Here is an 18,299-nt window from a genome sequence, read left to right as displayed (position 1 = left end):
TAACCCGACTCAATTCTAGAAGGCTGCCAATACGCAAGTTACGACTCGTTAATTAAAATCTATCAAGGTTTCAATGGACGCATAAAACTGCATGTCAGAAGAAATGATTTAAGGTTCAGAGGGAAAGCCCTCATTGAGCAATTGTTTGACAAAAGGCCTGTGTACATATATTTACATTGATGCAAACAGAACAAACAGTAAAGACTTCTCCACAAATCTGGCTGTCGCCTGATGAAGCTAGTTGTCATTACTGGCGAAACGTCGTACTCAGATTGTAAATGTCGTGGCTTGGCTCTCCGACACACCGGTTAGTGCTGTACTAGTACACTACACTATACACTACTATACACTACACTATACACTACTATACACTACACTATAAACTACTATACACACTATACACTACTATACACTACACTATACACTACACTATACACTACACTACACACTAGTGCTGTACTAGTGACGAATTGGCCACGTTCTGTTTACGTGACAACCCTTACTAGTTGGCTGTGTCGGGTGGCGACGGGCTTTAATGACACATTTATATATTTACGCGATTTCACCCAAAAACCTCTATTATGGATGATATTGGTCGCGAAAAGCCTCCGTGTTAAACAGAACAAATGTTAAGGAAAGGTGGCGAGCTGTTACCTACTTCGCCTGGTGTACAGGTCGTGGGTTAGATCCCGACCCTGACGTCTGTATATTTGGAGTTGGCATGTTCTCCCCATGGTTGTGTAATTTTTCTCTGGGTCCTCATGTTTTTCCCTCCACATTAAAAAACAGGCGTTTAGAGTATTTAGCTGAGAAACATTTCCACATAAGCCACTTCTTTGAGCTATCATTTAAGGCCAGGTTCCTTCTGAAAAAAACATATATATATAGCTCAGTGGGCCTTAACAGGTCAAATAAAAAGTTTTGTTTAAGTTTTAACAAGTACAAATGATAAAAAACTATAAATACATTTTAGTCACATTGCGACTCCGAACCGTAAAATATTCATCGAACTGCGTAGGGGCTAAATTATTACACACCTAGATGTCACCTCTCACCTACGACCCTTGCTCTCTCATTCTCTTTGGTCTGCTGGCCGTTTCACATTTCTTGACCTTTGCTCCACAGCTTAGACAAAAACAAAAGGCCTGCTTCACAAGGCAGATGCGGCCGAGGCTAAGACAACCCAGCGACGACTTTCTCAATCGATGCAGGACAGACACACTTTGTCGTGTTGGGTCCCGACGCTGGCGAAGATCGTTAACATTTCCGTGCGGCGAGGGAGCAGCGATGGCTGCCAGATGGTACGACTTGGCAGCGCGAGAGCCAGGCAAAGGCATCTGTCGTGGCTGGCCACGGTAAACGCTGAAAATAATGCGCATCCTGCCAGCGAGCGGGGAAAACTCCATCACGACAATTGCAGTCCAGAGTTGACTTCTTTCTATTATTTACACGAGGTTAACGTTTTCTGATGAAGCTGCGAAGAACGGGCTTACATGTGGTTGGGCATCCAAGGGTAGTGGAGCAAAATAAAACCACGCTGAAATTGTGCTCCAATGTGCGCTTCCCTGCCTTTGACAACCCGCAGTGATCAAGGTGGTTAAGTGTCGTCTGAAAACTCACCATCACCCGCACGTCATTGGGAAACCCTCTCCAGCGGTAGATTGAAAAAAGGGCTGTACATGTATGCATGTGCACATTTCATTTGAAGGAATCAATGTTTACGTTGGTTTCGTAACGAATTGCACTAACTGGTGTGTTTTCCTGTACGTCAACGAAGATACTAGGTCAATGTGTATCCAGGGGATAAGGATATTTGTACTTTTTATTGCATCTTATTGCAATCAAAATCCAGTTTCCTTGCTAGCTAGCGGTGGCTGTGTGGCCCAGGGGTTGAGGACTGAGTTGGCTTGACTGACCTTCCTGACTTTGAATCAAGTTCTCGCCAAGTTCTCAATAATGGCAAGTCCAAGGTCGCAGTTTTGGTCACCAAAGGCTGCACAAGAAACCCCATCGTAATGAATTTAGTTCTTCACTAAATTCGGCATATTCTGGCACCTCGGATTTCATTATTATTTCGGTTCAATTGCCATGCCACAAAGACTCTATGCAGGGCATATGAAATGAATTCACTTTGAAATAAGTTATTTGGCATCATCTTTCGGAGGCATCCTGAGAGTGAAAGCAACCAGTTCCTGCCTCTCTGCACTCGGCAAATAATTCAGTAAAGCAGTCCGGTTCACTGACAATAACTACTCACTAATTTATCACAGTCAATTGCTCACCGTCTTTCGATCGCCTCCTAATCACTCTTCTGTCACTCCTGCAATGGTGACTGTTTTGTCTCATCCACACGGTGTTCAACCACCACACTGCCAGTCAAAACAAATCTCTCTGCTTCCTCCCCTGCCCTCCACTTAGGAATTCCCTCTCATCTTCTTTTTTCCAAAGCTCTTGTAAACTTGCTTCATTCTATAGATGTGTCATCGCTCATCTATTCCAACTCTGATCATTCTGTTCATTGCTGGATGATAGACGTGTTGGGCCTTTGGGCCTGTGCTGCTCCGCAATCTGTGAAAACGAGCTTTATAGTTCATCGAATTCCTCCTCCAGTTTAAATATTTACAACTGTGTTAAAATAAATAACACGAGGCCATGCTACTGGCTCTGGGAGGGTTACAAACGTCCTCGTGACGTCGATTGCACAATCGTGACAAATGAAAACAAAATAAACACGGGGCAAGCCGGCACAGCGGTAAAGAGCTCGACAGAGTCCGTGATCATTTTCTCGGAAACAAATGATGACCCCCCCCCCCATTTCCCCCGGCACTTCCTGCTCATTGTGATCGAGCCCAGTGAGGCCAGGCTAAAGCCAGGTTTACGGCCTACAATGCCCCCCCCCTCACTGCACCCCACCCTCACCACCCACGGCTCCCCACTCTCCGCCCCCCCACCCAGTGACTGTGATTCTACAGGACGCCAGATGCAGCTTTGGTTTTACTCCGACAGGACCTCGCATTCATCCTCGGCATTCCAGGCGCGGCACTGGACCGGGCTGACCCCATGCATGCTGTACTGCTCTCGCTTTCGTCACGAGTAAGTAAGGGCTGTTTCCCCTGCACGTCTCAGGAAACCACAAGCTACATAACAATAATAATTATAAAATAACTGCGAAAGTTGTTTTCCGGTTGTGCTGTTCAGCTCTACGGCGTGTTTTTGTTTTTTTGTTTAGCGTTGTGCGAAAAATGCATCAGAGCTCTTCAACAAATGCTTTACATTTGTTATTTACATAAAACGTATATATATTTACATATTTATCCCAGAAAACCACGACATATCATCAGATTCTTTTTCAAGAGGGTCCTTTATTGGGTTTCCATCTTAAGATGTTTTCACCCAACTAGTGAGTGTTTCCACATGTGTGCGAGAAACCGGAACACCCGGAGAAAACCTGCGTCTGCGAGGGGTAAACACTATCCCCGTACAGATGGATACAGATTGTGATTAGTCCACTTGTTGTACCGCCTTCTCCAAGCGAGGGGAAGGGAGTTTCACAACATTTGTGCGATCCACTAAACATCAGGGGCCCTGAGACTCGCTGAGGATGTCCTGGATAACTATAGGACCATATAATATACATGTTACTGGTTAAAAGGGAACCCTGCAGCCACAATAGATGCGACATGGGCAATGAGTACATTAAGACTCTCGATTATCCACGCTAATGACGGGGAGGATAATTTGAAATCACGGATAATCAAAAATAACAATTTTCCTCCTGCTTAGTGATAACACTTTCCCTGCTTCCGCACAGATGACTCGGCCCAGGAAGTGGACAGCAGAGCCACGCCAATCAACATAAAGTCAATCTCCGCCCACTGTTGTAAAGATATACAATTACTTTTGATTTAAAGCTTTCGTGACTGCAGGGATTCATATTCTTGGTTCTTTCGGTAAAGTCATGTAGGTACAAAATAATAATAAAATAAAAGAATAAATGAAAATAACTAAATTAAATCACGACGTTTCGGAGGCAACGTGACTTTACCGAAAAAACCGAAGAGTATAAAATCAAGGGATTTGATTTGGAGCCAGTGGAGGGCTTGGAGTAATTGGTCTCGTTTACGGGTGAGAAGGAGGCCGACCATCTGCATCGTTTCGACTGCAACACAAGCAATCATCATCAGGTGTGAAATTCACAGCAAGAAAATTGTTATCGTTTTATATTTATATTATTTTATTATTTCCCTTCTACGTGACTTTACCGAATGAACCAAGAATATATATACAATTACTGTACTGTAGCGGCGATCACGTGGACTTCGGATTAACCGGAGGACATATTTGTTTGGCTTAAGCAAGTGACTTCTATTAAACATTTCCAAGAATAACAATCTACAACTGTTTTTAGATGATTAATTTGGACTTGTGGGGAAATCCATGAGTATTTATTCGCGTCAAAATCTCAGGTGCGCGGTGAATTCGCAAATCGGATAAAGGGCACGCGGATAATCGAGTCTACTGTATCTCACAACAAGAAAGGCCTGGCTGTACAAGCGACAGTGCCCTCAAAGCCACAAGGCGTCCGAGTCAATGGTATCGACCCAATCGCCAAACACTGCACCAAAAACAACCACCAGATTAAATGTGGTTCTGCACTAAATTTGACCGACTTAGAAAGTGCTACCTCTTGTACTGTCTGGACCAAATGTCAAAGAAAGGGGGATCTCAGAGATAGCCCTGTAATGTCCCGCTTCTGTGCGCCGTTCTCCAACACGAAGGGTTGAACTGCTCCGTAAGAGTTTTGAATGGATGCATTGGCTTAGGACACTAGACCGATGGCAAAATCGGCATAAAACCGGGGGGGGAATTATAAAAATACACAACCACACAGGGTGCAGAATGCTCGGCCAACAATCAAGCTGGCCGAAACCTCATCCGTGAATCCAACGCTCCCTTCCACGAATCAACGTCCACATTTCCAGGCGCGAGTGGCCATGCTGTACACCTGCAATGCTGCACCATCGAGGAGAGGGTTAGGGGATCACGCACATGCGTTAAACTCCCTCCCTACCTGTGGGTGTCGAGATCACCATCTTACGGCTTGACAGAGTAATGGGAGTGCATAAAGGGGATTACGTGTTCGCCCCCTCTCACATTTGGGTTTTCTCCGGGTACTCCGATTTCCTCACAAACGTATAAACGCTCGTTAAATGGAGTTAGACAAACATCCCAATTTAGGACATGCTAAAGCCTCGGCCAATTATCGGTGCTGCTCCTCCGCTTGCCTGTGGCTTCAACGCCTCCGTGGGAAATTTGCGTACGTTACAATTCTCCACCGTTTTCAAATGCAAATTTCACACGGATGACGCGATACACAAAATGAAAAACGCAAACAATTCCTGAAAGCACCGTGTGTCAAAACTCAATTGGCGCATTAGGCTAATTAGGCCGTCTCGGCACACTGGTGGTGCCAGCAGTGGCAGGGCAACAGCAGGTGGGTCTTGAGGGGATAGAGGAGTGGCAGGCAAGATGGAGCGCCAAGTTGGTGCTATAGTCGTCATGGGTCATAACGCATGGCGTTGCTGGTATAGCAACGAAACCCTCCATAGACATCAACATAAACGAACAGGTCTCCCCCTCCCCTGCAATGACTGCAGCCCTAACCATTCACAAAAAATATTCCCCATGTACAGCGATGATGAAAATTCAATTACGGTGTAATCCACTTTGCACTCCTGCTTTAAGGGAGGTAATGAATTGTCGCACGCAACGAATAGAGCGGCGGTCCTAAAAACGCACGTGCGAGTTTCTGTTAAAATAATGGGCGCAAGATTAGTGTGAACATTATGTACCAATCAATCCATCTTGTGTCATCCTCATGACTGATGGGCGATGTCCATGACAGATGCTTTCCAAACTTTCAGCATCTTCAGCGTCTCTCATGGAGAGTCCCGTCCAACTGCTCACATTGTCGCACAACAGCTGATGCGTTTCACTTCCATTTTCCCTCGAAGATTCATCTCCATCGTATATATCCAGCTGACCATCTTAAGAACGTGTCCCACGCATGCCAACTATCCTTTACAGATTTCTCAGTAATTCCTGCTTGTATGCACTCTCTCAACGTATCTTAATTGTTATCTTTGTCAAACTTGTCAGCTGCAGTCCCACATCTCTAGCCACTCTAAAATGACACACACTCAACTTAACCCAGATTAGAAAGTGCTGCATGAGTACAAGTTTTGGAAACTAAGAGGGACTCCGTGAGAGAGCTCTGAGATAACGAGGCAGTAAAAAAATATCGAGTGATGTTTTGACCCAAAGCACTCATCCGGACATTACTACATTCCAATCTGCCTTAAAAGTGAAACGTGTCAATTCCTGCTTCAAAAACCCACTTGGTGATGCAACCAGTGATGTCACAAGAATGTATGTAACCATGACATCACATCATGGGACCTCCTTTTCCAGTGCCAAAATATGAGAATAGGTTTTCCCCTTTTTTCTGGCAACAAAAGAGGTGTTAAGATGTTAAAACACCAAACTGAGCCTCGTCTCAAAACGGCGTCCTCTGGTCTAACACCGTTTTGAGACTAGGCTCAAAAGAAAGCTGTCTCTGGTGTGGACCAATCAGTTTCAAAGACAATGCATATATATTATCAGAGTATGTTTTTTGTTTGCATTCTGACCACAAGTATTGTGGTTAATGCAGACATTATTCCTTGTAAAAGGTTTCAGTTTAGTGTTCTAACATCTTAACACCTGTTTTGTTGCCAGAAAAAAAGAGGAAAACCTATTCTCATGACATCACACTTGTAAAAGAGAGAGTCCTCAACATTGTGTCAATAACAAAAGTGAAATGGCAGCGGTGCTGGCAATTTTAAATAAAGCAAACTGTACACTTGTTCCTGCACAGTGCAGGCTGAACATTGCAGGCTGCACAGCAGAAGCAACAATTCTAGGGTCAGGTCACAGCATTTGTTGCTGCAGTGGGTTTATTTATTTATTTGCTTTGGTGTACCGAGAGAAATTGAAGGACCACGCCACTCGGCAATTGGTGTCAGTACGGGTCAATCCTGGTGGAAATTTTATGCGCGGTCTCCCATCTCGGCGAGCCCTGAATAATGAGCGCACAGTGCCCGTTGCGGGCGGATGGGAAACTTCAAATACCGTGGGCTGCCCACCACCGCTCTAAATTCAACGTACAAATTTACTTTCTGCGAACTCAAAGAACACCCTTTCCAGGTGGACCTGTACCAACAGGGTGCGATGGTGGCCTTTAATCTGCCACGAAAACCCATAGCCTGGACTGGCTTAATCCTCTGCTCTTGGTCCAAGAGTAATAACGATATTAATTATGAAGTGGCAGTCTTTTTAATAAATCCCCTGCATGATGAAAAATCAGAGCCGACACTGACAGCCTCGTAAAAGCCCCAGCGAGCCGTTTGCGGCAGTAAAGCCAGCGTGAAAATCAGCACAGTCCATCGAGGCCTCAAGTCCTAACAGGATTGGTGAACAATTAAGCAGAAGTTCAGAAGCTCCCGGGCTACAACCAATGGACTTCCACCCACATCTCACACGGATCCAGCAGCCATGTGAGAAACTTGGGACATCTTTACACAGCCGAGTGCACATCGTGAGACGCACGAGTTCCTAAAATGATGAAGACCACAACGAAAGTAAGATTCACCAAGCCATGCCTCCATGAGGACTTTGTCAATGTGATTACAAGGGTGTTTGAATCTACTGGCGGTGCAGGTGTCACCTTGCGAACCATACCTCTTCCCGATGAAGACGGAACAATTCATTCAAAGCACCCAAACCAAAAGAAGCATGGCATGCTTGTACAACTTCATCCATAATGTCTCTCATATGCCAAATATTAACAGGTGTCCATCAACTACAACACTGCAAAATTGTAATTCAAATAAATTTCTCAAGACAAATAAAAACAAATCCCTAGTCTTGCAAGCAATGTCAGGGGATTTTTCCGGTCAACTACAATTTAAGACGAAATAGTTGTCTAATGTATTGCCCCGACAGAATTTATTAATCTGAAGCAGAGATTGGATTTGAACATATAAACCCCAAAGACAGAGACGAATTTGCTCACCATTTGGCCACTCATCCACAAAATGTATACAGGTTGTGACCTTGGGAAACTTGGACACGGGGCCACTGCTCTGCAAATTTCACACAGGCAGCTACACAGCACATGACCTCATGTTGGCCATCAGGTTAGATACCCTCAAAGCCTATGCCTTAATTTTCTTTCGCAATGCAATTTCAAACATTTTTTTCTCATGTCAATTAGAAATAACAACCAAACCCATTCCGCTATATGCACAACGCATACAATTTTTAAAAAATCTATTTCACTAAAGGAGAAAAATGCTATTTTTTTTGGTTGACTCCCCACAAAACAAAGAGGCTATTTTATTTATTTTAAGCGCCACCATTAGAAGACAGTGAAATTAAAGGCAGGGCCAATTTGGCGCAGCTGCCTGTCCGTGCCGATCGTGACGCAGAGAGCGATCATACACAGCACAATCAATAAAGCCGTTCCCCTCCCTCGATCTGACGCCACATGGGCCCCCCCCCCCCTCCTCTACGCCAACCACACAAGCCGCATCGCCACCAAGGCTCCGGCTCATTGTCCAGTGCCATTGCGAGGTTCTGGAGGTTAGATCTGTGCGGCCTTTGGCCTGGATGAGAAATCTTCTTGGTTCTTTCGGTAAAGTAACGTAGAATGGAAATAATTAAATAATACGGATAAAACATCATTAAATTATTCTCACGACGTTTCGGCCACAACGCAAGCAGCCGTCCTCAGGTGGAGAATTATTTTATTATGTTTTATTTTTATTATTTTATTATTTCCATTCTACGTGACTTTACCGAAAGAACCAAGAAGATGAATCCCTGCAGTCACGAAAGCTTTAAGTCGAAATTTAACTGGATGAGGAAGTGATGAAATAAAGGCAACACAGCAGTTCCCATTACTGGTACCACAACCACCATCATAATCTCAACCATAATTATCACTGTGTGTATAACAGCAATGCACAGTCCTTTGTTAGTCCACTTCATGGTGAAGGCCTGCCCATACCTCAGTCATAGGGGTTGTTTGACCATACTTCATCACACTGGTTAATGGAGGTTGGTGAAGGGAGGTGAACAAAGGACCAGTTCGAATAGCAGTTGGGGCTTGAAATCGGTTACTGGGTAAATAGAGCATTGTGGTAAAATTTGTAGCCACCCCCACAACCCCAGTATGACTTTGTGTTATTGATAGCCTGAGCACATTATCGGTTCTTTGATTATAACAGTATTATCTGTCAATTAGAATCATTATTATCAACATTGACCTGCACTGCTTAACAGCCAGTGTCTTACATACATGTCCAATTCATTACAACTATTATGATTGAGCACATTATGTGTACTCTTACTGTTGCTGGTAATGTACCATTTCCATCAATACACTAGGCATTGTTCCTTCATATAATGGTTCACGTTACCAAGGCAGTAGCATCCAATTACATTTTACAATGCACACTATGTGCAGTAAATAATACATCCTCAGCTGGTGCAACCCTACAATAAATGGGCCGGCCACCTGTCCCAGAACGTGGCCAACGCACACGCCACAAACTCAACAAAAGCCATGTCAAATGCTTCCAATACACATCACTATTTACTGAACGCATGTCTCTTTCGCGTATAGCAGAATGAATAGCAACTTATAAGCCTATGTACAGATTAGTTATCCAGAAAATGGCTTCAGCTGATGTATGGTGGATTGCTTCAAAGTCTCTGTTGAATTTTAAGAGTTCACAGTGTCTGTCACCATGCTGAAAACAATTCACAATGGCCACTTCATGACCCAGACTGTTGGCCAGCGATTGTTACCATCAACTTCCTTCAGCTCTAAATGGAGGGCAAGTGATTGTCTTGATACATATCTAACAGAGAAGGTAATTTACCTATATATATGCTTGCCAATTCACCATCATCGTTTCAAGCAAGAATGACTGCTAGAGCCACTTTGTCAAAACCAGTCTATCGTGTGCCTGTATTGAACCAATGCTGGTGGAATTATGCATTCACATCATCAGACAGTGTGGCCGATAGGATGCGTGAGAAAAAAACACCATTATTTTTTACGGATGGAGACAGATATGTGAAGGAAGCATATTGTCTATTTATTTTCTAAATATCCTTTGCTCATGGGCCTGATTGTCAGCCAATGTTTGTTGCGGTCACATCGCATGTCAACAGTTCTCATACATTGAATATGGTCCGAATCGAGGGACAGACAGATGTGTCTTATGCTCCCATGGGCCACATTGTTGGACAAGTCAAATGATTGTTAGTATCATGACTCATGGGCCCAGTCTAAGGGTCCAATCATCCTCTTGTGACCCAGGAGGAGGGCCATCATTCTTATTAGTGTCTTAAACGAAATTGCATTGTCAGTGTCAATGCAACTAGTGTAGCTCTTGCAATTGAAAAGATGTAACACGTATCTCAAAATAGACGCTACAAATGTGTAGACTTATGGACTGCCGAGCCAAGCGGTGTAAATGGAAATGTTTACCCAAGTCTGATTGACAAGAGACTGGTGAATCTTTACACCATGACAGATTAGCAATATTTTAAGTAAGCCCTAAACATTCATGCGGAAAATTCGGGCAAACATCCAGATGTAGCAAGACCTGCCTAAAAACATAGTCCGTCTCAAAATAACCACTATCAGTGGACAGTATGAAGGCCAATCCAAATAATCAGGCAACACAGCACCTTCCCATCTCTTCCTCCACATAAGAAACAAAATTACGTTTTTTATTAAACATCACAGCCTTGTGGGAGAGATTTATTTTCAGTGGCATTGGTTTAACACCAGCAAACCAGTGCACTGGTTGTGTGACATTCAGTGTATCCCATCAGCAGACTCGGTTAGGCTTTCCTTGGATAACTATTTTTATTTTTAAAAAAATCTGTATTGCCGTATTAACATTGAAATTAATACCGCCAAGAGCTGTATTTAGCACAGACAAACAATGGCATAATCAGTTAGGGGCTTGGGACAAAAGCTGCTGCATTGCATACTGGACCCACTTCACGGCCACCGCACAAGGAATGCGGTCGTAACAGGCTCAAAAAGCACACATTGAGTAAAAAAATCGTGTGACGTTTGCTAAATGTTGTTAACATAGCAATGTTGTTGTTGTTATCGTTGTACAGAGACAACAAGGCACGCGCGAGCGCAACACAACACTGTGGAGATGCATTCAACTGCACCAAGCACTGTAATGGCGCCCTAACCGTGTTGTCTCTTACTGCTCTACAACACGGCGGCAAACGCCGCCAAGTGAACGAGGATTGTTGCCTAAACGAATAAAGCTCGGCACCTAACGATTATTTAAAAGAAAAACCCGCACATGCATCGATTTAAACAAATAAACAACCACGTTTCAAACACACGGCGCAAGTTGTTGTCAATGGCCGGTGACGTCACCGCCGTTTGCAAAAATAAAAAAAGGAAAATATTTGTTACTTTTTTGTTTTATTTGATGCCAATGTTTCATGATTCGCACGGGAAACGACATAAAAGGCGGTGTTTTCCCTCAGATACGCGGTGTTTGTGCAGTTTGACGAGGCTTTCTCTCTGTGTGAGCTGTGTTCGCGATGATGATGGTGGTGATGATGGTGGTGGTGGTTGTAATGGCAGGCAGGGGCGCCAACAACATGGTGCCAATGTTACTGGATTTACACAGAAAACGACGTAAAAGACGGTGGTTTCCCTCAGATGTGCGGTGTTTGTGCAGTTTGACGAGGCTCTCTCTGTGTTCGCGATGATGACGATGATGGTGGTGGTGGTGAAGATAATGGTGGTGGTTGTTGTAATGGCAGGCAGAGACGCGCACAACATGGTTCCAATGTTTCTAAATTTACACAGAAAACAATGTAAAAGACGTTGTTTTCCCTCAGATACGCGGTCTTTATGCAGTTTGACGAGGCTTTCTCTGTGTTCGCGATGATGACGATGATGGTGGTGGTTGTTGTAATGGCAGGCAGAGACGCACACAACATGGCGAGCAGCAGCGTGCGCGCCTGCACGTACACCACCCCCCCCCTATCTATTATTTATATAGAATTCGTACGATTTGAATGTTAGATTACGATTACCCTTCATGAAGGGGGGTTTTTACAGTAACGTTAACGACATTAATTGGTAAAAAAAATCGTGATAAGTCATCAGCTGTATTAATATACTGCAGCGTTTGTGTAACAATGTCTTTATACACTACACCGGCAAAACACGTGTTTATATAAACATTACTTTAGTTATGAGTGATGTTAATGTGTACTAAATAGTATACAGTATAACACTGTGCAAATAATAAAGCAAAAACCCACACACACTGACGTGTATACTGTATAGCTACAGTACATACTTGAAAGATAATTGTATTAATTGTATTTATACACGTAAATAGTTACTGTTTTGGTCGTAAAGTACACATTTTAGATGGGTAACGTATACAAAACAATGGATAGTATTGTATCGTGCTAGCCTTTAAATTAACGTATACACTCCACGGAGTCTAAAGCACAGCAATTATATATACTGCTTATGTAACTATTATACATCACAAACGTTACAAACTTCACCAACACAACGTTGTTACATTGTATAATATTTTAGCTGTAAAATATTACACGATAAATGTACACTTTTTCACATTGTGAGATATAAATTACTTGACAAACTGCTCTGTAAACACTGCTCTGTTTTTATTTATACTTATATCCATAACACACACTATTTAACTATTACACTATTATATTCTACATCATATATTGTTGTTTAAATATAAACTAATGTACACGATATAAACAGTATAGAAATGCAACGTGTGTATATAAAGACAAAGCACTCCCGTATAGCCTAACAGACCATTGGGGCAAGTGCAGTTTAGTCATGAGCACCCAATGAACAGCACTGACCCGGCCGCCTTTGTCTTCCTAGTACCGATGTTTACGAAAGGCAACCTAATAACTTCAAATAGTGCGCTGTTTTTGAGTTGTACGCCTTTTGGCGTCATCTGGTCCAACACCAATGGAGACTAGGCTCTAAGAAAAGCTGTCTCGGGTGTGGACCAATCAACTTCAAGGACAGTGCATATCATTATCATTATCAGAGTTGTTTCTTTTTGTTTCCATTTTGACTGCTTGTGTTGTGGTTATTGCAAACATGATGCCTTGTATAAAGGTGTCAGTTTTTGTACCAGTTTAAAGGGTAAAAACCTACTACTAGTCCTGGAGTGGTTCAAATGTTCGCCACTGATGTTGACCGTGAGCGGTGCGCTCACCACTTGCCCCACCGCTCCCCACGTGTTCACGTTACGTGCGCTCACCACTCGCCCCACCGCTCCCCACGTGTACACGTTACGTGCGCTCACCACTTGCCCCACCGCTCCCCACGTGTACACGTTACAAGCTTTCACACAGACTGTTGGGGGCTCTATTGGAGAATGTGAGTAACACAGTGACAGATGATACCAAAACACACTCACACCGCCCTATATACTCTTAATCTAAGTGCCCAATACTTTTATACATTGTTATGAAGTGCATTGGGTGTACACGAACGCCACACAGCAACAGTGTAATGCCAATCCCCCTGTCTCAATCCACTACAGGATGAAGGCCTCTCACTCCCCCACGCTGTGCCGGGTCACGTGGGTTTTTTGACCATACTTCACCACGCTGGTCAGCACGGGATAAATACGCAGAGTATATACCAAAAATAATAATAAAACACAGATGCCCCGTGTAACCTTAAAAGCTTACTGAAGGTAGCTAGCTCCTACTAACACCAGCAACATCACACCAAGGTGAGTAATAATGTATCCACAGCACCACGCCCGGCCACCTTTGTCTCCCCAACAGCTTGTATTTACACAGGCACTGAGGCTGTCTACCTTACAGTAGGCACATAACGGAATCAAATAACAATAAACATCAGCAGCCGTGCCCAATGCACTGCTGGATAAAGGACCCCCAAAACCGCCTCCGCTTTACGTTATCACGATATAACAATCCACGACCACATCGCTCCATCTCCTCACGGACCCGTAGACAAGTCACCATTTGGTTTACAAGCGTGACAACCAAATCCAGATCGCGTTGTGCCAACCACAGCGCCACCCATCCCCCCTGACACACAAAAGACAAAGCAAACATCTGCCCGTGTAGCCCACACAGACTTAGGGGCCAAGTACTGTTTGCGAGCTCCTGTTAACAAGGCCGGAATGACACACGAAGATGAGGCGTGGTGTTTTCTCGCCCCAACACACAACCGCCTTTGTCTCCCTGTCCTGTTGATGTTTACACACCGCACCAAGGCACTGCTTTAAGGACGAATCGATCTTGGGGCAGAGGGGGAAATCCCAGAATCGTTTCGGACATTCGTCCACTCGCACGTGATCCGTGATCCGTGATTTGGAACTCTGCTCACGCAGCGCAATCAGCTCACGACTGCGCTACCCATCCTCTCACACAGCCACACACACACACGTGTGCTCGTGTGTGTGTCTGTGGCTATGTGTGTCTGTGTGTCTGTGTATCTGTGTATGTGGCTGTGTGTGTGTGTGGCTGTGTGTGTGTCTGTGTCTGTGTGGCTGTGTGTGTGGCTGTGTGTGTGTGTGGCTGTGTGTGTGTGGCTGTGTGTGGCTGTGGCTGTGTGTGTGTGGCTGTGTCTGTCTGTGTGTATCTGTGTCTGTGTGTGTTTCTGTGTGTGTATGTGTGTGTGTGGCTGTGTGTGTATCTGTGTGTGTGTCTGTGTGTGTGTCTGTGTGTGTACACACACGCGCTCAGCACCGAACTCCCCCCCCCACGCCCGCCACCCGCCCGCACGCCCCCACCGATCGACGGCTACGAAGCTCACCTCGCAGAATCGCTGGCAGTAGTTGCCGGACGCCGAGGCGAGCTCGCCGGGCTGGGCGCGGAGCGGCAGGCCGTCCGCGAGGGCGACCAGGCGGCCGCGCAGGGTCGCGCCGCCGTCCGCCGCCACCACCGACGCCTCCATTGTCCCGTCCTCCATGGCGGCTCCTGCGCGCAGTGGGGGAAGCGCGTCGCGCACGTGACGCCCAGCGCGCGTTCCTATTGGACGGCGCGGGAGAGAGGGAGGGTGTCAGCATGGACACCACCCAGACCCCACAAATACCGCCCCTCCCCCCCATTAACCCCGCCCCCAACACCCCCCCCCCCCCTCAAAATCACCCCTCCCCCCCAACACCCCTCCCTCAAAATCGCCCCTTCCCCCCAACACCCCCCCCCCTCAAAATCACCCCTCCCCCCCAACACCCCTCCCTCAAAATCACCCCTCCCCCCCAACACCCCACCCTCAAAATCCCCCTCCCTCCAACACCCCCCCCCCCTCAAAATCCCCCCTCCCCCCATCAACCCCCCCCCCTCAAAATCACCCTCCCCCAACACCCCCCCCTCAAAATCGCCCCCCCCTCAACACCCCCCCCCTCAAAATCGCCCCTCCCCCCCAACACGCCCACCCCCCACACACAAAGCCGACAACAGACTGGGTCCCAGGCAAGAGCCGCTGCTGTGTGCGGAGATCAGCGCTGGTGGAGGTAGACGACGGTGACGAGAGGGGGGGGGTGACGGTGATGAGGGGGGGGGGGGGTGACGGTGATGAGAGGGGGGGGGGTTGACGGTGATGAGGGGGGGGGGGGTGACGGTGATGAGAGGGGGGGGGTTGACGGTGATGAGGGGGGGGGGTGACGGTGATGAGAGGGGGGGGGTTGACGGTGATGAGGGGGGGGGGTGACGGTGATGAGAGGGGGGGGGTTGACGGTGATGAGGGGGGGGGGTGACGGTGATGAGAGGGGGGGGGTTGACGGTGATGAGGGGGGGGGGGGTGACGGTGATGAGAGGGGGGAGGTTGAGGGTGATGAAAGGGGGGGGGGGGGTGACGGTGATGAGAGGGGGGGGGGGTGACGGACCCCGGCGACCCGAATTCGATTCCCATTCACACAGCCAGCAACGCCAATGACGGTGATATCAGAAACAGTTTTGGAGGGGGGGGCTCCCCTAAGGTAGCAGCAGCCACCTATGAAGGCCCGCACGGTCACACGAGGGGGTGGGGTGGTCAGCCCCCACGCCCCGGCCGTCTTTATATCCCCCAGTCGCGATGTTTAAGGGACTGTCCATAAATGACGTCACGCGATTTTGGACGATTTTTGACCCCCCCCCCGCCCCCTCGTCACACGGCGTCACAAAAAATAAGACCCCCCCTTAAATATGACGTCACAAAGCTCTGCCCCCCCCCCCAAAAAAAACACATGCTTCAAATCGCTTTAAACTATTGTCATTGTAGTGCGTATTTAATGTGGCGCTGCACTCTAATGTTGTAGGAGAAAACATTAATTAAAAAGTATATTTAATTAAGTAGAACGTGTTGTCTATGTTTATTTAAAGTTGTGCATTTTGATGTGACGTCACATTTCTCAAACCCCCCCCCCTCGTCACACATCGTCACAAATGTCTGACCCCCCACCCCCCCCAGGTCCCTAAGGGCACAACGCACAGGGAGGTACCTTCATTTGAGGGTCGTGTTGACTTTGATGGAGGGTGGCGAAGCACAAGACCGGTGCAAGATAATCGTCACTGGCACGTGTTGGAGAGAGGGAATCGGACTTCGAATGTGGAGTTCGCTGCACGTCCGCTTGTTCACACAGACACACACCACCCCCAAGACAAAGATCCCCCGTGTAGCCTTGACAGGACTGTTGGGGCAAGTGCTGAGTACCGCGTACGCCTTCTCAGGAGGTATCCCTGGCAATTTTCCACAACCGGGACCGATATTGCTGCTGTGTGGAATCCCAATTGCTGTACACACAGCACCCATGACTGTGAGTAGCAAACCTGTCAACCCCTGACCTTATTACAGACCAATTCAGACCTCATTGGTCAACCCGTGCCCCTTATACATCTCAACGTTCATCCTATACACTACACTATACACTACTATACACGATACTATACACTACACTATACACTACACTATACACTACTATACACGATACTATACACTACACTATACACTACACTATACACTACTATACACGATACTATACACTACACTATACACTACACTATACACTACTATACACTACACTATACACTACACTATACACTACACTATACACTACTATACACTACACTACTATACACTACTATACACTACTATACACTACACTATACACTACTATACACTACACTATACACTACTACACACTACACTATACACTACACTATACACTACTATACACTACACTACTATACACTACACTATACACTACTATACACTACACTACTATACACTACACTATACACTACTATACACTACACTATACACTACTATACACTACACTACTATACACTACAATATACACTACTATACACTACACTATACACTACAGTGTAGTGTATATTATAGTGTATAGTGTAGTGACTACACTATACACTATAATATACACTACACTATACACTGCTATACACTACACTATACACTACACTATACACTACTGCATACCTGTCAACCCCTTATCAGTGCCCTACCTTACTACAGACCAATTCAGACCTCATTGGTCACCCCGTGGCCCTTATACATCTCAACGTTCATCCTACAAAGTCCCTTCTCAAGGAAGAAACACAAACAAATTGACAAAAAAAATGTGCCCGCATTGAAACGGCTGTACGCCGTATCGACCTGAAAACTCAATTTCCCTGTACCAGAATACGGGGTTTAAACCGTATGGGTTGACAGGTATGAAGTACCACCTATGAAGGCCGCTTGCTAATGATTACCCATCGTACCAAGACACTCACACGAGGCTGAATCGACCTAAGGGAGACCCCCATAACTGTTTCAGGTATCACCGTTTTTGGTGTTGGTGGTTGTGATTGGGAATCGAATTCGGGTCGCCGGGTTCGTACAGAAGCGCGCTTGCCACTCCGCCACCGCTCACCACATCCACTCATCAACCCCTTTCATCGCCATCGTCCTCTCACCGCGCCCCCCAGTGTCTCACCCCAGAATCACTCACCACCTTCCATCGCCGCAAATCTCCAACTCACCTATCCCTTCCCCCACCTCCAATTTGCATCCTGCCATGACCCCCTCCCACCTCTCCCATCACTCGGCCCTCCCCATCAACATCCTCCTATCAACCCAACCTACTAGCACCCGCCATCATCCCCATATTTCCATC

General features: G+C 46.1%; 1 protein-coding gene across 3 annotated transcripts in view; it reads right to left on the bottom strand.

Annotated features, from left to right (window-relative positions):
- The window catches only part of LOC144950298 (uncharacterized), a 48,868-nt gene extending 33,750 nt beyond the window's left edge, over positions 1 to 15,118 (bottom strand). For all 3 annotated transcript variants that reach the window (XM_078880380.1, XM_078880382.1, XM_078880381.1), the window contains exon 1: positions 14,957 to 15,118. In XM_078880380.1, the coding sequence (XP_078736506.1) occupies positions 14,957 to 15,112 (156 nt within the window). In that variant the 5' untranslated portion in view covers positions 15,113 to 15,118. The remainder of the gene's footprint in view (positions 1 to 14,956) is intronic.
- Positions 15,119 to 18,299: the final 3,181 nt, after the last annotated feature.

Source organism: Lampetra fluviatilis, chromosome 57 (assembly GCF_964198595.1).
Source record: "Lampetra fluviatilis chromosome 57, kcLamFluv1.1, whole genome shotgun sequence".
NCBI classification, from domain to species: Eukaryota; Metazoa; Chordata; class Hyperoartia; order Petromyzontiformes; family Petromyzontidae; genus Lampetra; species Lampetra fluviatilis.
Note: the sequence above shows the minus strand (reverse complement) of the source record. Positions and strands in the feature narration are given on the sequence as shown.